The sequence below is a fragment of the Cydia strobilella genome, chromosome 1 (assembly GCF_947568885.1).
Source record: "Cydia strobilella chromosome 1, ilCydStro3.1, whole genome shotgun sequence".
NCBI lineage: Eukaryota > Metazoa > Arthropoda > Insecta > Lepidoptera > Tortricidae > Cydia > Cydia strobilella.
The window spans coordinates 13,068,295-13,093,768 of NC_086041.1; the positions used below are offsets into that span (position 1 = coordinate 13,068,295).

Below are 25,474 nucleotides of genomic sequence, written 5' to 3' on the forward strand. Positions count from 1 at the left end.
AGTAATCATAAATAAGTAAGACCAGTTCTCCGAAGTGAACTAGCTTCTAATCCAGTTTAATTATAGCTAAAGTTAGTCATTAATTTGCGAGATGGTCTTTGAAATCGATCGCTAATATTTAGTTCGCCGGAAAATAAGCTTTTATAAACTATAAAAGCTATATACATGCCTGCAATTAACTTTTTACAAACATAATGAGTATAATGACCTTAAAACATGAAACCGTACCCAAGTAACGACAAACATCCAGACAACGTCACTATCTTATTATCAAAAATGACTATCCTGTACATTTAATTTTATGTTAGACTTTCACTAGAGATTACACCTACATCTGAGTCTACACGTATAACGTAATTCACGTAGCAAAATCTGGTTACCATACTGTCATCTTTTACTGCAGTTATGTATGTATTACTAAAGTACTTATGCATCCGGGAACGAAGGCGCGGACGGAGGCTTGAAATTAGTTAAAATTAAATATAACAGTGAATCTTTACAACCACGTTTTGTTACCTCGCTCTTGTGTTTACTGTTTTATAACCACTTTTGCAACAATACAACACATTTTTCAAATGACTTGATTTAAACTAGCTAAAATTGGACAAGGCAATCCCACAAAAAACATTTTCATGTAAAATGTTGCCAAGACGAAACCATAAGGCTTGCACTGTCAAAAAGTTATCAGATCTTTTGTAGAGCCAAGCTTCTAATTCTACAAGCCCTAACTTCACAAACTCTACACCTTAATCAAAATCTATGTGGCTTGGCCGTTTTGCTACCGTCACATGGGCGTAAGGTGAAAAATTTATTCACTATTCATTATTTTTTATTATACAATAGTTCTTTTAGTAACGAAACGGCTAAGCCACATATTTTGACTAAGGTGTAGAGTTGAATAACAATTATTCATATAAAATTAAGTCCGTTTAAAAGTGAACTGAAGTGATTTCACAATTTCTTGTAAACACAAGACAATAATTTTTTGCACTAAACTTAAACTGGGAGCCCATACAGATTACCAAATAAAACTAATGGCCATTTTCAACATTTCCACAAAATGTTAAATTGTTGTAGTTTGTAAATATTACTTCTCGGTTAAAAGTTATCTATGTATAATTTTATTAGTTTTAAACTCATTGCAGCCATTGCGCTTTCCCTTAATAAGAATAAGTCTTAAAGTTTTAAGCATAAAACCAAACCCTAGTGTAAATAGTGTGTTCTGACTTCGACAAACGGTGCTATCACCTATCTCCTTAAGTACTTGTACTTGGCTTTTGATTTTCAAAACACCTCATTGAAATATCTAAACTGCGTCTGCACCACCATGCTACCTAATTAAATAGCCCTCGCCTGCAATGCTTAATGCTTGTATCGATTCTACTGTCCCGCATTTCACTTATTAAAAGTTTCATACATTCCAAACAAGTTACCGCAATAATTCTACACTGTATCAACGGTCAATCGATTAGTCTTTATTATTTGACGGTGAAATTAGAAACGTCAATAATTGTAGAAACAGGTGTGTAAATATATATATTAAAAACAGACGGTAATTTTAAATTAATTTCAAATCAATATCGGATTACAGCAGTTCGAATGCCATTCCTCTTTATTTTGTTAGTGATTTGAATTTATTTATATGCGTGTAAATGATAATCAAAATAAATATTTCTTGCAAAATTATATCTCTATTTTAGAAAATTTCGAGTATAATATAAAATTGAAACTTGGCATATTTGATATATCTCGCCATTGTTTAATTTGTAATTTGCATTAAATAAAAATATAACAACAAAAGGCTTGTGAATAATGCTATCAGTCATGTGTTGTAATAACGTGCATTTTATGTGTCCTTAATTTTTCATTACGGGACCAGGTTTTTTTGGCATACTATTGATTCTGTAAATACTGTAAGAGACGTATGAAAGCGCCAAGCAATTATTATTGTTGTTGACAACAAACTGTATTAAGAAACATACGCTGGATATAAAACTACGGTACAGTTGAATATTATAAAATCGGTTATTAGCGAAATACTTAATCAAGGATACCACTTAGACTGGTGGCGTGTTAGAATATGCTAAATCCTACGCACATGTATAGATAAATATAAAGTTTTAAGAATTAATTATAAAATAAAGCTATGCTTTTCACGTTTCAATTGTTGTTTAAATATAAATTAAGCACATTAAAAGTTGGTTTTGTATTTTATAAGTTTTCATGGTATTTAAAATTGTGTTTGGTACGAAATGGTAATTTTAAAGAGGAAACGTTGTTCGGGTGATGTAGATATGTTATACAAAGTAACATTTAAAAGTAAGTGATAGGCAACAAAACATTTCAAGTTCGACAATGTGATATACTCGAACGAAAGAAAAGCAATCGATCAATTTGTCGTTGCAGAGTTTGCATTCATGCCTGAGACACTGTTCTTCACTTCGCAAATTGACAGTCTTGATTGATTGCAAATTTATTCTGAATATATCAAAATATGCATAGTTTTATAGGCCAGAGGTAACCAAGTAAATTAAAGAATTTAGAATTCTGTTATCTCTCAAGCAAAGCAAAAGAATTATTCAACCTACTGCATCAAGGTCGATGAAAAACAAATCAAAAAAATAACGTTAATCATCCTGGTTTTATCTCGCACACCGTTCTGGTTTTATGGCAATTTTAGTAAAAGTAAAATTTTGATAATTTTTCGTTGAATAACCGTAATTTAAACTGTGTCTTTAAATTTATGTGTTTTGGAACAACTAATTAAAAACTATTTTTGACATGGCTTCATGATAAGTTGATAACATTTCTAAATTCTTATATAAAATGTGGTGACATGCAAAATACTCGTTGTTATTTATGTAGGGTAGGGTAGGAAACAGTGGTTTGGAAAAAAATAGCCGTGTACAGTGGCTCACTTAACCTAATTCCAACATGATAGAGGCGATATTGGGGCGACTGAGCCACTGTTCAAGCTAAGCCACTGTTTCCTACCCTACACTTTGACCTTCTTTCTTTTCTTTAAATCTAGCTATAAAATGTAAGTGAGAAGCAATTTGTCAATATCATATTGTAATCTAATGTCAAATTACTTTTTAGATTAAACATTTTTTATTGTTTAACCCTGCGATTTTCTGAAATTTTGGTTGTGTGTTTAGACATAGCGATTTAAGTGAAAATAAAAATTGCAAATGCTCGTGAAATTGCGACGTGCTGTTCCTGCGTTGCTTGAAAAGCTTGTAAGTGGGAGGTGCAAACAATTACAGTGAGCGGTCCAAGGCATGCTTGCTTTCGTCTAATACCTATAGGTAATTTGGGTAGGTATATACCTAATACGCTTTACCTTTTAAAACTTTATTTAACCTAAAAATATGTGAAATGCCCATATTTGTCAACATACTTAGTTTTGTAACGTAAAAAGAAATACGTTTGTATATTTACTTATATTTTGTTTGGTATCTCTGTCCTGCAGTATTGTACCTTTTGTAATTAATATCAACGGGGGCATCAAGTTTAATTCTGGTGATTTAAATTAGCTTACATACGTACTTATATTTTTATTGAATGGAGCAGACGTTATGAGTATGGCTATTTTGCACTGTCACTAATCCATGTGACAAAATAATGAGGGGTATGGCTTGTTTTGCATGAATAGAAATTAATCGTACCTACTGTAAGAATAGATATAGACAGTTTGTCAGCAGCAAAACTTAAGCAACAAAGAAAAGTATGTACCGAAGTAGTAAGTAATATTTGAAATAGAACAGAATATCAAAATGATCTTTAACAAGATAGAAGCTGAAAATCCAGACTTGAAAAATTAATGTCTATAAGTTAGACACGTGGTAAAATGTGATATTCGATAATTTTCCATTCAAGCATGTATCTTATTGAACCTAATGTATTATCTGCAGAGTTATAGGCAGAGTTGCCTACATAAGTGCCTCGCACTTGACTGCGCGACCCAACGTGCATCTCACCTTATTATTTCGTGTCTTCTAGTAAGTATATAATGTATTAGAGTAAGTTTTGTGGCCTCTTGGTGTATTCTTTGCATTAACGGGTCTTTTTAACTTACAGACCTATATTTTTAGTCTCATTACATTTATGTTCCTTTGTTTTCGCTAGATAGAGAATCAATAATAAGATTAATGAATAAAAAGCATACACTTAATGTAAATTCATCTTTGTGGAAATATGAAGAAATATAATAATTATTAAGAAATCATAATTATAATGCATATTTTTATTTATTTATGTCAGATATGTTCAATAAACGACTGAAGCGACTTGAAGCTTTTTGGCTTATGACATGAATTATAACACTTTTTATGTAAATAGTAATATTATAAAAATAATGATATTATCCATTCCATTGACACAGGTAAATGTTTTACATAGAGAAATGAAATATATATCGAGTCAGCATGAATAGATAGAAATGTCCACTTAGGTATAATTTGTAAAACAAAGAAAACTCAATATTTGTTGCAAAAAATTAGATATCTGTAAAAAATATAGAATTAAGGCAATACTATTAGTGCGGCGGTTGTCAAGCTATTCACACAGGCTTTCACTGTTGTAAAAATACGGAAAACACTGCATACCGTTGAATGATAAAGTCAGTTGGGATAAATGCGGCAATAGGACAAATGCACCTGTAGATTTTACTTTGCGTGGGCAACTGGTTAGAAGCTAAAGTTTCTCTATATACTTATCACTCACTTTTATTGTACCTACCTCCATACTCGTAAATAGTGCAACAACATAAGTGTCGCACGGCTTTTTTTAGAACTTGGCTGGACACACTGCCGTGGTCACGATAGGACTTTTCCGCACTGATAAACTTATGCTTCAGAAGTGTGCATTTATACGAGTGCTTCGTTTTTTGTCAATTAGAAAGAACTCTGCAGAAGTAAGCATGACGTTACATCGGACACTGTACGGTTTCAAATTGACGTAATCTCAAATCTCAATCATCACGATTATTCCCTTTTATTTAGTACAAAAATGTATCGCATACAGTGCCATATGAAAAACCTCATGCAAAGAAATGCTATATTTCTGAAGAGTTTTTTCTCATACAAAAAAATAAATAAGTACTTATAACTTGGAATATCATGAAATGGTCATCTGTTATAAAATTAAATCAACTAAATTAACTTAAATCTAAAACTAAGTTAACTAAACCTATTAAGATACAATACAACAGTAAAAGCCTGTGTATAGCATTTTTTAAAGTATGGCGCTCTTGCTAAAATGCGAAATGTTTACATTACTAGGTATCCATCGTATGCATTTTCATTCATTTGGAACTGTTGCCTTATGACGTTTTGTACATAAAAAAATTAAAAAGTTAGTAGGAAATAAACCACACGTATTGGCTTCGATTGGGTTGTTTTATTCATGTGCTTTTTTGACCTTTGCGTGTCTATTTTCAGGTTGATTGCAGCTGCTGAAGAATTCATCGGTGGCGTCAAAGTTACGGTTAATGATTTTATAAATACGTAGAAAAATTTATGTTACTGATGCGTACCTGCGCAATAATTGTCATGGCAATAATTTAAGGAAAACTTAATATGTCTGGCAAAATCCTTAGTCATGTAAATGTTTTTAATATAGGTCATGTAACAGGCCATTGAAATTAAACATATATTGACAACTTAAATTCAAAGACTGCTGCAGAACGGCATCAAACATAAAACATTTGAAAACTTGTATTTTTGATATTTTACTAATACTTGTACAATTTCTACTGCTTTGCGCGTTAAAAGTTGGATGTCCTATTCGTCTTATATGTTTTCGACGTCATGTTCAATGAAAGATACTGCGATTTGGTTTCAACATAATTAAAAGTTTAAAACTATGTTGTTTTTTTTTTAAATAATGAGCAGTAATATTGGCGCCATTTCTTTTAGATTCGACCAAAATTAATGAAACGTCAAACTTAAGCACCCACATGACTCTTGTTTATGGTAAAATGTTTGCAGTGCTTAAAAACTAACGTAAAATACTTATTTTACAGGATTATTCGTGATTTACGTTTCATTATTGGTGCGACGTCCGTTATAGCGCTGTTCACCATAATAGCTGTTAAAGTATTGTAAATTTATAATACTCACTGTACTCAGTACCCACCCTTCGTGTACGAACCCTTAAAATCCGGTGTACGTGTAACAGGTAAATTCCCACTGCGAATTATTTTTATCATTTGTTACCAGTGGTAAAAACTTGGTGGCATTTAGCTCATAAATTGCTATGCTTTGCTGAAACGCAGACAGAGTGCCGTGACGTCACGATAGGCGACTGACTTGCAGCCCGCCGCGAGTGCCTGATGGTCTGCTTGACCACATCCCGCCCACGGCGGACGACTACCGCATACCATAGTTAATACTACAACAGCAGTTTATGGCAATCTAATAATTACACTTAACTTAAGCAGGCTATAATTTCTGGTAATTAGGTCTATTTATTATTTATAATGGACGGACGCTGCTGCGGGTGGACGCCGTCAGCGGTGGGTGACCTTGGTACGTCCAAGTTAACGTCGCGTGTGGCGGATGAGCCAGGCCATGCACATATATTTACGAACATAGCAGTCGCCCGCCGCGGTCGGCGTCTGGTAAAGCCGACCGCAGCCGAAAGCAAGTCTGTTTGTTCCTCTTCATCCTTAAACCGCTGAATGGACTTCGATGAAGATAGACATGGAGATACATAGTTTGATTTCCGGGGAAGGACATAGGTAATTATGATATTTTTTACCAAGGAAAGCAAGTCGTGAGCAGATACCACTCCACGGTCATCCTAAAGTTAGGTAGTAAGTATGTGTCTTCGATGTTCTATTACAAAGAGATTTATTACTTTACCACGCAGATTACCTACCTATGTATGGCCAAGTATGGCTTAGCTGTAGGTATCTTACCAATAAAGATAATTTAAATAAGTAGCAAGACTCCTTATAATATACATATAGGTAGGTACTTACGTACAATTCCCACTGACCGATCCCGTTGGTAGGACATCGTATGTTATATTATGGATTCGTACGTAACGCATTCGAAATGCACATTTATAGAGTACCTAAAGACAACGCAGCGATGTACAAGATATGTAAGTTAAAAATAACAAGGAAAACTTTGTGTGCCGTGTGTGCGTGTAGATAAGTACCTGTACCTACTGTAAGACAAGTACTAGAGCAACCCAAAAATAAAACGCTAACCGGTTTCTAAGGAAACAATTTTGGCACCGTCCAATTTTTGGTCAAATCGATTGTCTAATTGGTAAATGTGACACAATATTCTGATTATATCTGATCCTTGGTGACCAGCCCGGCAGGTCCTTGTCCTATTACAGGGGATAAGCCTGCCACAGGTACAGCTTTTAGCGGTCTGAAACAATTGAAAATGTATTGTCCTAAATAGCCATTAGAGGAATTGTTCTTGTAAAAAAACAACCATTACTTGCTTACCTATAACAACTTAAAATTTCATAGTTCTGAACTGAAACACAACTTTAATTCATGAATTTAACTTGACCAAAGAAAATTTAGTATATATTAGGCGGATTGTCAAAGTAAATTTTGTAGCAACAGTAAATTTACTGCCATATTTGGACACCTTATTAAAAAAATTATAACGCCATTTGACTTTGATCCTTGTTCTTTCACTGATATGTGTTAAATTTGTTAAATATCAAAAAGCATCGCCATCTACACGAGCATAGGCCAAGACTCTTTGGTATAACCATAAGAGCGCCATCTAGGTTTCTGAATCTCAACTAACAGGCCAAGCTTGATCACCGTGCCATCTAGTCAAAAAGATATAAACTAAAACAACAGCTCAAAAGGTACCTATCCTTCAACATGTTCAGTTGGCGTACACTTTAAATAGTTCCTAGAGAAAATAGCAGATGGCACTATTATCAAAATTGATTCATTGTACCGTGGAAGTTCTTATGAATCTGTGCAGATGGCGCAATATACAAAATAGTTTTATTCAGTCGCGTTAGTTCACATTACCGTGTGTAGATGGCGTCGTACTTAAACCTTTTTTTGTTGTTTACTAATCGCTAATCGTTATGAGTTATTATTATTAGTTGTATATTATTGTTGTTGACGACCGGTCTGGCCTAGTAGGTAGTGGCCCTGCCTGTAAGGCACCCGGGTTCCTGTCCCGGTAGGGCCGTTTATTTGTGTGATGAGCAATGATCACAGATATTTGTTCCTGAGTCATAGGTGTTTTCTATGTATTTAATAATAACACAAGCCTCCTTGGGCTTATTGTGGGACTTAGTCAATCTGTGTAAGAATGTCCTATAATATTTATTATGTTATATCTATCTTTATTATTATTTATTATTCGTAGATACCAAATAGCGTAATTGTAATTATTCTTACTTGAAACCGAGTTCCTCGGCCGGTACGCCCAGTTTGGCCAATTTAGCTTCATAGGCTGCCAGAAGGTCATCGTGAGCTTTCCGTAAACGCGCTGCTTCGTAGCGAAGGTCCTCTACTTGTGTGTCTTTAAATTTCAAAAGCTCCTGGAAACAATATGTCCATCAATTTTCTCCAATAATAGAGAAATCGGACTTTAAAAAAAAGTTTTACGTTAAGTAGTAGGTAGCACAGGTAAGTACATAAAACAAACATAGTAGTTCCGTAGTACTCGAAATACCCTCCCCCTAGCGAATATTAATTGGAGTGGCGTTAATAATAGCGTAAGCGCCAACCGCCATAACGTACCTTTACCCGTGTGACGTCACATATCTTTACTATTTCATGTCTAGTGAATCTCTAATTCATTTCCCGAATCACGCCGTTAGAAGCTTGGCTCTACACCAAGCTTCTAAAGGCGCGATTCGGGAAATGAATTAGAGATTCACTAGACCCTGCCCTTGTAGAGCCCTATCTGATAACTTTTTGACAGTGCAAGCCTTTATGGTTTTGTTTTGGCAACATTTTACATGAAAATGTTTTTGGTGGGATTTACTTAACTTAAATCATTCAAGATACGTAGGCAAATACACGCACCTATTATATAGAACGTTTACGTAGGTTATAGACATTTCACATTAGGGATTTTGACTGTAGTATTTAAAATAAACCATTTCACACCTTGCATGAAATAAAGCACCAGAAACGTAGACACAAGTTATTTTAGACACAATATCTATTTTATAAATCGTATAGAGCTTTAAAGAGTACTTGACCGTGACGTCATTTTCTAGTGGTTCGTATTTATATTTGTTCATATTCTTACGATTCGCCACAAATCGTTATGACAGTGAAAAAATTAACTGATTTGACTAGTAGTCAAATACTTACCCTTTATTCTCTTTAGAAATCATTTGACATTCATGGCGTCATACGCTGTTTATTCATTGTTGGTGGCATATCGGTGCGGCGTACGACTTCAATATATAGGTCGCAGATATTGGAATTGACCTATTTGATATTTACCAATCGCTTTTCCTTGAAGGAGAAACATCGTGAGGAAACCGTTTCCCCGCTTAGTATTAAAGGTCAGATGATAGGTCATCTAACCTTTATACCAAACGGGGTTTTTTCACGAATGCGTAGGCTAATTAAAAGAAGAAAAAAAGAAGAGGTAGAAGAGGCACCAGAGCCAAGTGAATGCAGTGGAAATGAGAGCGTTGAGAAGTGTGTGTGGTGTGAGATTACAAGATAGAATTAGGAACAGTGTAATAAGGGAAAAGTGTGGACTGAACGAAGATGTAGTGACAAAAATTGAGAAAGGTATGTTGAGATGGTTTGGACACGTGGAAAGAATGAGTGAAAGAAGGCTAACAAAGAGAGTGTATAAGGGAGAGGTAGAAACGGGAGTTGGAAGGGGCAGACCTCGGCGGACTTTTTCTGATCAGATCGGGGAAATCCTGAAGAAAGGCCAGGTCAAGAGCACCCTAGATCGGCGAGCGTGTATGGGGAATGTTATGAAAGTGAAGGAAGCGAAAGAGGTATGTCAGGATCGTAGCCTACCTACTCCTACCTACCTCCGGGAAATAGGCGTGATTATATGTATGTATGTATGTATGTAATTCTTGGGATTAGGTTGCAATAGGCTGAAAACCCTTTGAAACTCACATGCAGCTCCTGTGGTGCCTTATCTCGTCCATACATGTCCTTCAGCTTGGCTTCTAGCAAGGCAGTTTTCATGGAAGCCTTCTGTTGAACCTCCAAGACAGCTCTGGAGAACCTCGCCTTAAGCTCGTTGCGCTCCACGAGCACTCGGTCGAACCGCACTTGAATAACCTCGTACTCCCATTTTAAGACTTCGTACTGCTTCTCCAGAATTGCTTGCTGTTTTGTCTTGGCCTGTATGATGCGTAAAAGTGGCGAAATATGTATTTGTATAGTGGATAGGCATTTAGTTACGAAAGTTAGTAGCGAAAGCACGAAGGGTAACTTCTCAGTCAACTACTCAGTAAACATCTTTATAGTTAGAGTTTTGAATGATTCACGGTTAGTTTCACTAGACTTATATTGACCGGGATATAGACCGTGATTACCTTATCTTTATAGTGCTTAAGCGCCACATGAAGAGCTGCAATATAATAATAATAATAAATGAATTTTATTTCGGACATAAATCCATAGTTGTTAGTTACATATTACATTAACTTATAAAATAGTAAAAACTGTAATAGATGTCATATATTATAGAAAAAGTGACGAAGCCCTCCAGTGGTGAACACACACACCACACAGCCACACACATACAGTGGTTACTAAGATGGCATATAGACGAGAAATTCGGACGGGCACCGCCGTGGCGGGGTGGCCTAGGGGTTCATGGCGTTAGCCGCGATAGCTAAAGACGCCGGTTCGAATCCGGCCTTCACCACTGGAGGGCTTCGTCACTTTTTCTTTAATATATGACATCTATTACAGTTTTTAATTTATATATAGTAGTGTGAGTGTGACTACTTAAAAAACACAAATCAAAATATTTAATAAAATAATTTGATTTGTTCCCAAACTTGTTTATAAAATAGTATTAGAAGACCCGACCCGAATATTGACCCGCTTCTGTGGGCGAAGCAAGCAGCCGACCGCCCTGTATGGAGATCTTCCGTCTTTAAGCAAACGAATGACTTTGTATCCCGTCGACTTGTGGAACTCGATATTAGACGGGATGAGCTAAAGGTCCGCCCACCAGCGGCTATTACGTATAATTACGTCAATGGTGTGCTTTCCTGCCCGTCATGTGCACGGGCCTTCGCAAATAAAATCGGCTACGCGAGCCACATGCGAGCACACGAACGTATACAACAACGGAGCTGGCCGTGGCCGAGACCGGCCGGGAGAGTATTATAGGCATTTAGTTATCGTGTGCGACAAATGCGGACCGGCGAGGTAAGTACACCAGATGGTTCTGAAGGGACTTTCGTCCAGTAGTGGTCGTCTTTCGGCTCGTATGATAATCATAGTATTTAAGTAGTTACCTAAACCTATATATCAGTGAAACATGAAAACATGACTTACAGCAAGAGCTGCTTTGTCCCTATCGTAATTGGACATCTGCCGTTTGAGCTCCTTATTGTCAACGATGGCAGCTTCCAGAGGCTCCCTCAGACTCTTGGCTTCAGCCACAGCGTCGCGTGCGATCTTTTCTGCCCGCTCTTTTATCTTCTGCATTTCCTCCATTTGCTGTTTCAAACTGCTTATCAAACCTGGGAAGTTTTAAAAATATTTAGGTATGGTAATTTAATTAATGTATTGATAGTTTTCAGTCGCTATAAAAAAAATGTCACCTAAATTATTTAATGTGATGTCGTTATAGTAGTTTTTCAGATCTGAAAACGCTCTCTCGTGATGAGCAATCAATTCTGACATTTGCTTATTTTTTCTTTCTTCTACTTCTGCTATCTCTGTTCTATGTTTGATCGTTAACTCCATTTTGATTTCTTGAAGTTTCTTATCCGCTTTATCCTCAATCTGTCGTGATTTTTCTTCAAAATGTGCCCTAGTTTTGGAGAGCTCTTCAGCATGCATCAATTTAGCTCTTCTCAACTCATCTTGAGCGGCTGATTGTTTTTCTTTTATCTCTTTTCGTAGGGTTCTTTTATCATTTAGTAGTTCCAGTTCTTGTTCACCATGCTCCTCTTTGGCGGCTTTAAGTGCGACTAAATTTTCAGCTCTTAATGCAGCTGCTGCGGCTTGCTGTTCATATTTCAAATGCTTTATTTTCTGTTTCTCTGTTTCTAGGAGTGCCTCGTTCTCTTCTTGCGTTTCTTCTGTCACTCTTTCTCTATTTCTCAATTCAGCTCTAGCCTCATCTAGTTGCTGCCTTGTTATTTCCCAGAATGTGCGAATTTTATCTCTCTCTAACTGGAAGAGGTTTCTTTCTTCTCTCTCTTTATCTAATTCGTCCTTAACTCTAAGAATAAATTGTTCGAGTTTTTCTCGAGTCATCTCAGACGTGTCTACGCCATCGATGATGATGACTGAAACATTTAATTTATTTTAATGATTAACATCTTGTTGGATTGTTCAATAGTCGTAAACCGTACAATTAATAAACAATAAATCATACCTGGTGCCTTTTTGGGTTTTCCTCCTTTAGGTGGCTGAAAATAAATATTAGGTAGTATAAATTATATATTAAGCAGGTATATAGGTATTATTCCATATACTTTATGTACCTAGTTTTTGACACTAAAGTTAGAAATCTCAAAATTGACAGAATATTCTAAATAGCCCGCTCCTTTGTCCGTGTATAAGTCGGTAAACTGTTTACAGAATCATCCTCTAAGAGGGATAAATCATGTGAGGAAGGTTGTATTGGAGTGTATCTAATTGAAGAATTGAAATTCTGGACGAGCGGAGTAGCTGGCGAAATCTAGTTTAATATTTAAAAGTGACGATTAAACGTGTAAACTGGTCAATGATTACCTACACATTATACATCTCATAATTATGTGTCTGAGAATTTAATCTAAGGCAGGAGTTTCCATTATTAAAGCATAATGTCATTATTTAAAAAACATCTGTACTATATAAGCTTTATGATTCATCTTTACAATTTAAGACTTGCCGCTAGGTATATCTTATCAATCAAATTTAGATAAAATACCCATCGACTAAAATACGTCATTGCAAATACACATCCCGACCGATTCCTTATCATCAGACAAAAATATCATAGAAACCTATGTATGTTGTTGAATCTTCTTTTTAGATGTACCAATTTGTACTTTATTTGAGGCATAAGATGTTATTACTTAATAGTTAACTTACCATTTTGAATCAGTAATACCACAAACAATATTAACAATTTAAATATATATTTACAAAAAAGATTTCTCCTACACAAGACAGTCGCACCAAGTTGTCAAGCAAAACATTACGCGTCGCCATAGTAACATTAACAACGGCAACTACGGAGGTAATTTTTATGAAGGAACGTAGGCTAAGGGCAAAGATTACCTATTTAGTTATATTGCAGTAAATAATATGGTCCGTTAACTCTCAGAATGACATTCGTTTTTTATTTCGAGTAAAATCGGGCGTTATAGGCTATTTGACTAATTTTTGAAAATGGTTTTAATTGATTGTTTATGACTTAATAATTACACTACATTGATATTTCCGTGAAATTTCCTGTATTAAATATTAAAAAAAACAATGTTAAAGTTTATTTATTTTGAACGCGCCTTAAACGCTGTTTTCGCAAAGGGAGTAATCACGTGACACGTGTGACGTCACGCGCAAGTAAACTCGGTCAATGACCTTAGTTAATCTTATGGTTTATGTGCATTGAATTCATTATTTCACTGTAAAATGGTATATAAATGGTGTATAGTGCCGCAATGTTCAAGTACGACTATAAAAAATCCAGTCAAATCCTTTGTTTCCATTCCAACGAATCCCAAAAAAAGAAAAATGTGTTTAAAACTAGCGCGAAGAGACCCCAAAGAGCATTTTAGCGCATACAAATGTTTTTATGTGTGAAGACCACTTCGATGTAAGTAATATTTAACTGTAAATAAATATGGTAATTAAAGCAGCGGATTTTGTTATTTAACGAAACAAGATCTAGGTATTTAATGTATAACTACATAATCTCATAACATAGCTCTTTCAGCATTAGTAAGTAGCATACTTTTTCTTTCAAACTAAAGTGCAGTATGGAGATACTATTCTCGTCATCGTATTCTATATATATATACAATATATATATATATATATATATATCGTCGTCATATTCGTATCATCGAAATCGAAATGTTCGTGAATAAACAATTTCTACGTATACCCACACAGCTGTTTTTACATTTCTAAGTTCCGCAGCATAGTAATCCGGATTATCTTTAAAGAAAAGTGCAACCATTGATGCGTCTATGTCTGGTAGGTTGCCGCTATCAGCTTTCACATAATTCGGCTCCATTTTGAGATCCTTATGAATATCGTGCCACTACACGATAAATATACGAATAAACCGACAAACGGATAAATCGGAATATATCAGAAAACTGTGGAACAATAACTAAAATTAACTAAATACAAATAAAACTGCTAAAACACTCAAGACAATCAAGAATTTACCCGCGTGTGACGTCATCCGAGCGTTGACCAATCACAGAGCGTTCACGTCCCTGATGAAATTTCAAAAAATATTAAATTTTCTTTCGTTTATTTTCCAAAAAATAAACATAATTTATATTCAAATATAGTGAAATATACTTTTTGTTAGTTTATTAGTTGTCAACAGCTAACACAAACGCAAAGGAGCCTCGTCTGCCAACAAACCACTGTGTGGTTTGGCAGAAGAAAATAGGTATTTAGTTGTAAGTAAGATCTTTGAATAAACGTTTATTTATTTATTTTTTTATTATCTTTCAGGATGACAGCAATTCGTTATATATTTTTAATGTTGTCAAATACCCTATTGTACAGTGATTTATTTAGACTATGTAAACTTCTAGATATTAACCTCAATAGTAGAGGACGTAGTGATTGATTAATTCTCTTTGGTATTGTTCCTCTGAGATGCAAACAAATGACACATAAAAGTCAGTCACGCCTTACATAAAAATTTGCAGTTCTTATGAAAAAATTTAGTGTGACATGTGATCATATTGAAATCCCTTCCTGCAGGAGCCCCGGGAAAAAATGTGGAAGCAGGCTTTAAGCGTTGTCTTGGGGGGCATCTTATGCGGCAGCCTTTTAGCCTTCGACTATCTTTTGGGCAATGGCTTCACGGACATGATGCAGACGATGTTTTGTAAATGTTTCTGTTTTGTGAAGGTACCTATTTGTCTTTTATTTAAACACAATGCTCAGTTGTTCATTCGCTATACCTACTACTTGTATGATAAGATAATATTTATTTCATTTAAAAATATCCAGAATACACTTAAATACTGGAAATATACAAATATGGTTTTATAAAGTAAAATCTTGTAAACAATAATTTTAACTGGCTCTAACATATTTTCCATCAATACCTAAACTAAGTAACTTAATACTTGTATCTTGGGTATTTCGTGTAATGTTGGCACCACACTTCGTTTATGTGTTATTCGTTATGCGCGTTATTCGTTCGAATACGACGAAGTGTGGAGGACTTATTCGTCTGTATTTGCCTTATTCGCACGCATAACGCATAAGCGCAAATAGCAAATACGCGTATTCGTTCACTTGTCGGTATTTTGACGCACTTCAAAGGACACGATAAAGACGCAGCGCAATTATTCGCCAAATACGGCGAAGTGTGGTATCCCTATTTGTTGTTCCCAGGCAAATACAGGTCAGCCGCGTAACGAATAACACATAACGAAGTGTGGTGCCAGCATCAGTGTCGACATATTTATAGCAGAATTATTTTGTTAAGTAATAAAGTAAACCTGCTAGATTTTTTAATGTTCCATGTATCACGGGTGTTACAATGGCAAGATAAGGGTTAAATAAATTTTACTTTTTCTACATCATTAGAATGTGTGATTTTTTTACATATAACGTTGTGAACGTGGCGTAACGACATTCCGTTGTTACTTTAACGGTCGACAATCTGCTAAAATGTGATCGGAGAACCCCATCGCCCAATCGAATTTACTAAGAGGCTCACGCTATCCGGTTGCACTGATTCATACGAATTCAAATATTGCAAAGCCATAAATTAACATTTGTATTTTACAGAAAACTTTAAGAGATCAACTGATATCATCGGAGGCGGAAGAATCGAGCAATTTCAGTGCCACCATGTTCTTGGTGGAAATTTTTGCTTTATTCTGTACCATGCTGGTAAGATTTAAAGCACAATCTAGTAATCACAATACCAGAGAGGTAACACAAAAGAAAAAAATTGATCTCTTACTCAGCTTAAAAAAATAAATGTTTTCAGTTACTGAACAGATACAAGAAATACGGCATTGAACGGTCAGTCAACAAAAAGCCGAATGAGTTGGCCGGAACGAAGAAACATAGATTGGTAAATACTTGCTAACGACTTGCTTTTTACCTACATGTTTTGTAAGGATGGATAGATCATAAAATGTATCATATGTTGTACATATAATATTTATCAGTGTTATTGATTTTACAAGTCTAAGAAAAATCGTCTTCACGAGTAGGTACGACAGCCTAACTAAGTATATGCTTTGTGGTAAAACTGGTAAACGAATAAAATTATCAAACGTCACCATTATTATTATTGTTGGGGTGTTGTGGGCCTGTGAGTGTCACGTCGACCAAGCAGTGATCTATTGTGACGGCCCAAAAACGTCACCATTGTCATCAACCATATATTGTAAGGGATCGTAAAGTTCGAACTGTAAAGTTCAAGGTACGATTTTTTCTTAGGCTACAGTAAAATAGAACTATGAATAAAGCTCGTTGGTTTAAGGTGAGTCGGTCGCCTCATTACGGTCCTCGAGAGATAAACAACCCACAACTGATCAAGCCTTTAAACCTGGAGATACCTGTGATGCAAATGGCAATTATAGATGTAAGTATCGAGCCTATTATAATACTTTATAATTAATCTTCACATCGTTTAGCGATAAAAAAATATAAGGAATATTTTTCTAGTATCTTATGCGTTTACCTCTGTGATCATGGCGCAACGAATTGAAAGCAGATTAAATAAATAAGTAGTATAAATTAATTCAATATGAACTTTTTAGACCATCGGAACCACCCGTAGTCAGCCTGAGCGGGGAGATGCCGGCGACATTTACAACATCACCGACTCTGCTATTCTGTCTGTCACCTCTTTGCTGGATACGGATTTCAAGTAAGTAAAGTGAAGTTCAATAAAATTGCAAATAATGTAAACAAACCAATTTACATTCATTTCTTCGTAATCTCGCACTTTTTGTGGACTATTTACCATGATTTTATCAAGAGTTTATACATATTCTAATCTCTTATTTAAGAGTCCCCGGCAAGCTCGGTTCTCCATACAAACGTAGTTACGCTCTCATTTTGAACCGACTAGCTACTAGATTGCTCTGAAACTTTGTACTTACAATAGGATAAGGTATAATTATCTAGATCTGTAATTAGTTTATGTAGGTTCAGATACAATAGTTAAAAAAATACAGCGAATTCAAGTTTTTCATATAAAACTTATTTTTGCTCTATTTTGTTTGTTTTATATACTAAAAGATATATAAATAAATTACAGACCTAGATATACTTCATATCATTGTATGTCCAGTTTCATTACAATCCAACAAATCCGGTATGACGTCACGGCTGCCCGTCCACCGCGGCCGGAGTATCGACACAGTAGCTAGGATAATTTGTTTGTATTGATGTTGATTTTAATGTGTTTATTTATGTATATATTGCATGTAAGTTACTATACGAACGTTTTTATATATTTATTTACGTATTTATACTTATATGTATTGTATTTATTTATATTTACTGTAAGTGTAGCTTTATTATTTTTGTTTAGTGTTATAAATATTTGGTATTAATATTACATGCTAGTTATGTATATAAGCAAATGTTATGATATCATTTATTATTATATACATGCATTTAATAGAACTATAGTGGTTACACCACAAGTTTTAAAATGAGAATGAAACTCCGTTTGTATGGGAAGGTGAAATTCGGCCGAGCTTGCCGGGGACTTTTAAGTGACTATATCAAATACTAGTTAAAATATATGCTAATTATTAATATTTCAATGAAAACAACCATAGTAAAACTTTTAGGTTATATGTCAAATGCTAACAAAATCTGTCATATTTGTTTACGTTATATGCCATTTCTTAATCATCTCTTTAAATGAAAACACAATTTTAGCCGTTATAACCAATGACATTCTTTAACTACCCACCAAATGATTTAAATTCTAGTTGTGAAATAAGTAGGTAATGTTTTCAGTAGTAGTAAAAATATTTGGCAACTCACAGGCACAGATAAACTAAAGCAATATCAAATGAAACAATTTGTTTCTAGAACTGACATATTTAAGTCCATTGACACTCCTACCTTGCAGTCCGCCTCGATGTCAGAGATCAAAAATCACAAAATTTAGTGATTTTCGCTAATTTGTGCTATAATCATGTCATATAAACGTTTACAGCACTATCTTTTTTAGCACTTTTATTCCATCTTTTAACAAATGCTGAGGTAGCGCTACTCAATCACTGTTATTCAGCATAATTGTTCTCGGTCGCCGACTGCATGAAACCCTACCTGATAAAAAAATAGAAAATACCAACTCTGTAGGTGTAGCTGCCTTTTAGTAAAAGTGGTACAAAATTCATCAAAAATAACCTTATCAAAAAATAGAATAAAGCTTGTATGGTAGGATACCTGCCTTTGAGGACAGTAAAACAAATGTGGGCAGCAGCAGTTGAGGCTATTAAAAGTCAGCTACCCCTACAGAGTGATATTTTCTATTTTTTTATCGGGTAGGGTTTCATGCAGTCGTCCACCGGACTATAACTCCATTAACATGGCTACATCGTGTGATATATAGCAGTATACAGATACACAGTAATAATATAGTTGAATTAATGAGATATAACAGAAACAAGATCGTGTAGGCCCATTAATATATTATGAACCTTGCCTTTGGTTTTATCAATGAAGTGTTTTCGCACAAACTTTTACTGTATAACGTGTACTTATAGACTGTAAAAACTTATGTAAGTACACATTGATGGTAAAAAACATGACAGCGTGAAGACGAAGCCTCAAACTTCAAATAATTGAAATAATCGCTTACCTGAGATGGTTTTTAGCACATAGGTATTAGTTGAAATATTTGGGAGACCGATCTTTGCTCGGAAAACATATAAAAACTCAAAAATGTGCGTTTTCCCAGAGATAAGACCTAGCTAGATCGATTTATCGCTCCCGAAAACCCCCATATAGCAAATTTCATCGAAATCGTTACAGCCGTTTTCGAGATCACCGAAATTTAGATATATAAAAGAATTGCTTGTACACATTTAAAATGCCGAGTAAAAGCAATTCGGCTCCTTTTACGTAACATATTTGCTGAGAAAAAGCAGTGCGACTGCTGTTATAGAACACTTTTACTGAGTAATAGCAAATTGCTATTGTTTGTAGAACAAATAATCGAATTAAAGCACTATCGGTGCTATTAAAACACTAGAAGTGTTTTTATCCACTGTTACTCAACTCTTACCTTACAGCATCGATTTGCTTCTTATACAGCGCTTACTCTAGTTTTATAACACTAGTGTTTATAAAGTGCGCCTTTTTCGCGTTGAGTAAATGTTTACAGGACCTTTATTCGAGTGTTTTTATATTGTTTATAGCATCAAAAAGCGACAACTTTTATACCACATAGATTTGCTAGTTGGGCAGACTTGCGAGGCGGACTTCAAGACTCAGGAGTGTGAATGGAGGGCTTTAGATTAAAAAAAGAACTATTTTAGGTTGCAAGAATCATTGTGTGAAGATAACATGGTTTTGGGAGATGGTAACACAGTTCAATTTAACAACAATAGATACCTCTGGGAAGTCACAGAGGAAGAATAGTTACTGTTTTTTGTCCAATACGCTATGGGTAAGTAAGTAAAACTAAAAAAAAAAAACTATTTAATGTGTTTAGGTAACGTTGTTGAATAGTAAGTGATCGTAACATTTTTAATTTTTTATACAAAAAAGTGGTATTATGGTGTTATAATCATAAAAAAGGGTGTAGTTTATTTTATAAAACTCAAGAGGATTCCCCCTGAATGGCGGAGATTGCATTTGTTTTTTCTACAGAATCTTGTAAGTAAACTGTTTTCTCGTATACTCTTTGTATGCTTTATTACTACGAAATTTTATATTTATATTCTAATTGTATCGCTTTGTCTCACTTATTATTTTACCGATTTTAGATGGTATCAATGGTAAGAATATTGGTTTAAGAAAAATATGGTACAATCTATTTATCCACGCTGCACTAGTCTACCTGGTTTTATATAGGTAACAATAAATGTAAACCACCATATCCTTTTCTGTCAACTTAAAATAAACTGATCTCATCAAAAACATTACATGTAAAAAGATACAAGTCTCGCAACGCAATTCTTCTAATACAAAAAAGTTTTGAGATGTAATATTGTGAAAGTCGGTTATTTTAGTCAGTGCCAGTGGGAGTTAAAACCGTATCGATATTATTATCTTTAATTTGTAATACGTATAATGACTTGGCCATCACACGGATGCATAATGAAATAAGGTTCATCGTCAACTATTAAAAATAATTCTAATTGAACATAACGCTAGCGCTAATCACATGCAGTTTCAGCATTACCTACACATATTTGTACGGCCATACATTCACTGCAAAAATAGGCTACGTCAGCCACCTGAGAGCTCACGATCATCGCTCTCACTAGCTAGTACAAACTACAAACCCAGTCGCCGTGGCCGAAACCGGCCAGGACAGGATGATGACACATAATATTTACCTATGAGTACGGTACGAGTAAAGCATTATGTGCGATTGCCAAGACATTATATGTATTAAAAATTTAAGATATCTAATATCGATACGGTTTTAACTCCCCCTGGCACTGACTAAAATAACCGACTTGGTTTCTCATTACATCTCAAAACTTTTTTGTATTAGAAGAATTGCGATGCGAGACTTGCATCTTTTTACATGTAATGTTTTTGATGGGATCTCATCTCTTTTTGTAGGTCCTTCTTTTCGGGTACTACTGCTTGTAGGTCAGCTACCACTTTTCTCAAAGCTCATACTCATACCCATCCCACACTATACTCGTACTCATACCTATACCATATTCATATCCTTACCATACTCATAACCATACCATCGCATACTCATACTATACACATCTTCATACTCACATCGTACATCTTAGACCTTTACTTTACCTACTATTTGTAGGAACTGCAACAGTATATATGGGACTACAAACCTACCGTAGAAAGTTACAACTTTGCCTTTTCAACATAGCTTTGCCCACCGCATCACATTTCAGTAGAATCGAAATATCATAAAACTAGTAACAGATACACCTCCCTTTTCAACCTGTGGTTAAAGCTAATCATATTGCTGGCAACACTGGCCTATTAGATGATGTGTGCCTAACTTCAGTCACGCGTGAGCCGGCTTCAAGTGAGGACGTGTTTTTTGGCGGGCAAAAAAAGTTAAAAAAACTTCGGTGTGATATCGGTCCAGGAGAGTCCTACAGGGATGTAGTTTTAACTGTAAATAATATGCAGCTTAGAAACGATGTAGACGAAATTTCAACACGTTATATGCATTACTTTTGTAATTATGATCGTGGGCAATCTCGTGATCGTATTTACGTATCACTTTTCACAACATTGCCCAGCACATTTTTACCGTTAGGGTTGTCACTAGTAGGTATGTTATTATTGACTTGCGAGGAGACATTTATCATGCAATGTTGTTTAAAGTTATTTTGCTAATTTTAAGAGGAAATATAAGCAACAACCGCTTTATTTATATTACTTTATACTTCCTTTGCAGTTTAAAAAAGTTTCTTGTTATGTTATCTGTAGTTACCTACTTTTAATGCTTAGTAAAAATGGCAGTGCTTTTGAATAATTAATATTTTTGTTAATTTTTATATTATTGTATACTTCCTTTGCAGTAAAAAAAAAAATTAATGTTGATTTTTGATTGTTTCTTTATAATTTGGGTAAAAGTGAAAATTGACAACCCTATCATATTTAGGATTTTGTATGAACAATCGCAATTTTTTTTTTATGACTGCCCACATAAGTTTGGAGGTGAATTACTGAACTTAGTGACTTAATACCTATACAACAAAACTATGCCATGTTTATTCTGGATTATAGACTTTGAGTCATGACCATAAAGTTGATAATCGTGGAGTTAAGAGACTGTAAGTAAAAGTGGGCAATCTTGAAAATTTTTCATTTTTTTGGCCCGCCTGTTTAAGACCCATTTTCTACAGTACAAAAACTTATTTCGACTATGGTTCGCTCACTCACACAAAGAAGAGTATGTCAATATGTTATTGCCACCGATAAGTAATGCAATATGGACCCACAAACTTGAAAAAAAAAGTAAGACTGCAAAAAGCGGGCAAAGTTGTACAGTTTTACGGTACTTATGCAGTTCTTAAATCTTTAAAACGCGTCTGATATTGCAACATTTTTAGATTTTTTATGGCTTGGTAAGCTAAAAACTACTTATGTTTAAAATTTGAAACTCGTGGGTCTGCTAGAAGTACCTTAGAATTATGATGATCGTGAGTGAGTGAGTGAGTGTCAGTTGACGTGCAATAATTCTTAAACTATAAGTTCAAACTGAATGTTCTTGGGCATATATTTAAGCCATATTATGCCTTATATGTCACTGAAAATTCAGGGTTGTAGCTTTAGCCAGCACAACATTACAGGACGTCGAAGATGGCCTAAATGGCTTCGAGAAAAGGATGGTACGGCCGTGCCTCTTTGTTTTGCTTGACTTGGCGGGGGCACTGCCGTGCCCCCAGATAGATCTTTAATATTGTCTTCGGTTACCGCTATAGTTACTCATGAAATAAAACTATGATAACGGATTATATCGCGTATATTGAATTTATAATACAACATACATACATTACATACATTTTGAGTATAATATGTTTTGACAAGATGTGTCCCGCCGAGTTTGTTGCCGGTCTCATATTGGGATACCTTCCTACAATTTAGGAGGGAATTACTTAAATCTTCTCGGGTCCGAGGTGTGGGGTTGGAGCCGGTGTAGTTTCTATCGCGTATATATATACTTGAAAATAGTTGTATTGTATAACTAGCCTTATGAACCGATTTTGCATGTACAAGCAGCCTTAAAGTTTATAGTCTATGATGGTTCATTATTTTTAGTATGTGGGTATTTTTGCACTTTGTAGTTTTTCCTCAGTCACCCGTTGACCACGAACGCTGTAAAGGGTTCGAAACGTCGGGATGTATTATAAATTCAATTTACGCGATATATAACCGTTTTCATAGTTTTATTTCATGATAGATCTTTAACAAAAAATACTACATGTAATCCGCGTGTGCAAAAGGAGCCACTAACGCACAAAATTAATAACAGACGCACAATCCACTCGTTATGATGAACATTCGACACTTGACGCGTGCACTTTGTAGCGAGGCGGTGTTAGCAGATTACCGCTCATACATTGCCTTATGTGACGGTGACTTATCGGATAAGCTCGTGGAAAGCGCCATCATTTTCTGTCAGGTTGACACACTGCTAGAGCATATCTTACAAGTCAGTGAAAAGTGTTTTTTATTTATTTATTAAAATGTAAGGAAGTCGTTTCAAATAGGTACATTGTAATAAATCCACTAGAGGTAGGTATATGTATGTAAGATATTTAAATTAAATTTATCTCTCTGGCAATTCAAATCCACTGTATCAAATAAAGCCATAAGTGGTTACTACAGGTACCTACCTACTTGTCACTTCTCGCGAACCCCTGGGAGTTCGCGAACCACACTTTGAGAATCCTTTATCTAGGAACATGTTAATGCAATGCAATATGCAATTTATTGGTTAATAGAACATTCAATTTAGTCCCTATTTTTTCCACAATAAAAAAATCATTCAAAAGAATACCTAAACATTTCCCTGAGCATCTACTAAGGGCTAAGTACTCCTAATTTTCGGTTTGCTTTAACCCACCCAACTGAACTAAACCCATAATTTGGGTTCCACAAACAATGGTCACGTGCCGGGATCGAACCGACGTCCCGAGCGGTGTAATAGACTTATGATGGATGGGTACACGCCTTGGTGTTTTGTCAGATAATTGGTTAAATATTAATTATTAATATATTTTCAGTTGTATAATGTGAATTTTTCCGTATAACGTAGTATTTTTCTACAAGATAAAGGTATAAAAACAAATGGCAAAGAACGCCAAACAATCTTTGCTCAAGTAAAATGTGCAGGCATTGGGTTGATTTTTAAACAATCGGAATCCCCATTTCCCATTTTAGGTAATTATCTATCAGATATTTGCCGTTTAAATAAAAGGAAAAATAATATGTCATTTTCAAGACTACCTACGCAAAAAATCTAATAATTAATAATAGGAAAAGTGTAATAATCCGCCTCTTAACCACCCTATAGTTTTATCACATTCCCTTTGAAGCTAAAGCGAGAAAATTAATAACACCCCTAATATAAGTAATACTAATGCTTTCGTAATAAGTATTATTGCGACACCCCTGTAATCCGTCAAAGGAAAAAATGTGCGGCTAACATTTTCCAATATTAAGAAGAAACTGCAAAGTTGCATTTTGAATAAGTACTTACTTACCTACATTGCCTTGGGTTGTCACTTCAATGGTGAATTGGTGGTTTTGTATTATGACTATTACTTTTTGTCTACATTAAGAAACCTCTTTAAATATCTCAAAATTCCTACTATTATTAATTTGACAGAGATGAAAAATAGTAAATTGTACACCAAGGGCGTAAAGCGACCCATTTTTATCCGAGGCAATTTATTAATATAGTCGAGTATTAAAATATTTAAAATGGACATTTATGCCTGAGTTATCTTGCCTCATGCTCGTAAACTTCGACTTTAAGTCGTCTACGCACGACATAAAGTGCTTATTATGTACCAGAGCATAAAGTAAAATCATTTATTATGACCCTTATTGACTTAGCAATAAAGTCCAAAATTTGCCATACAAACTGCCCCCGACCGGCGCGCTTCCGTCTGGCGTGCCCGGCGTGTCCCCGACAAGAGCGCTTGCGACTGGCGTGCCACGCGCGCCCGACCGGACCGAGTACAATTTCCATTAGTCTTGAATAAACACGGTAAAATACCCTAAAGTATTGGATATTTTTGTATGTATATTTTACTCACAATTGAAGCGAAAAGCAGTGTATTACTCAGGCATATATGGCCATTTTTATCGACTATATTGGTCCTCACTGCGCTCGGACCAATAAATTGGCTCGGATAAAAATGGATTGGATGGATGGATGCCCTTGTTGTACAA

The 25,474-nt window shown here is 35.1% G+C and overlaps 2 protein-coding genes across 2 annotated transcripts; one reads left to right on the forward strand and one right to left on the reverse strand.

The window, feature by feature from the left end:
• Positions 1–7,281: 7,281 nt before the first annotated feature.
• LOC134741350 (dynein regulatory complex subunit 4) lies at positions 7,282–13,336 on the reverse strand. Its single transcript, XM_063674108.1, has 7 exons — positions 13,256–13,336; positions 12,552–12,585; positions 11,770–12,462; positions 11,501–11,688; positions 10,100–10,330; positions 8,396–8,538; positions 7,282–7,388 (listed from the first exon to the last, which is right to left on the reverse strand). The coding sequence occupies exons 1-7, from the start codon at positions 13,256–13,258 to the stop codon at positions 7,304–7,306; spliced, it is 1,377 nt and encodes a 458-aa protein (XP_063530178.1). The 5' UTR covers positions 13,259–13,336; the 3' UTR covers positions 7,282–7,303.
• Positions 13,337–14,987: 1,651 nt separating this feature from the next.
• On the forward strand, positions 14,988–20,035 carry LOC134747105 (uncharacterized). Its single transcript, XM_063681680.1, has 6 exons — positions 14,988–15,265; positions 16,157–16,261; positions 16,362–16,448; positions 16,863–16,964; positions 17,143–17,252; positions 19,888–20,035. The coding sequence occupies exons 1-6, from the start codon at positions 15,131–15,133 to the stop codon at positions 19,988–19,990; spliced, it is 642 nt and encodes a 213-aa protein (XP_063537750.1). The 5' UTR covers positions 14,988–15,130; the 3' UTR covers positions 19,991–20,035.
• The last annotated feature ends 5,439 nt before the right edge of the window (positions 20,036–25,474 follow it).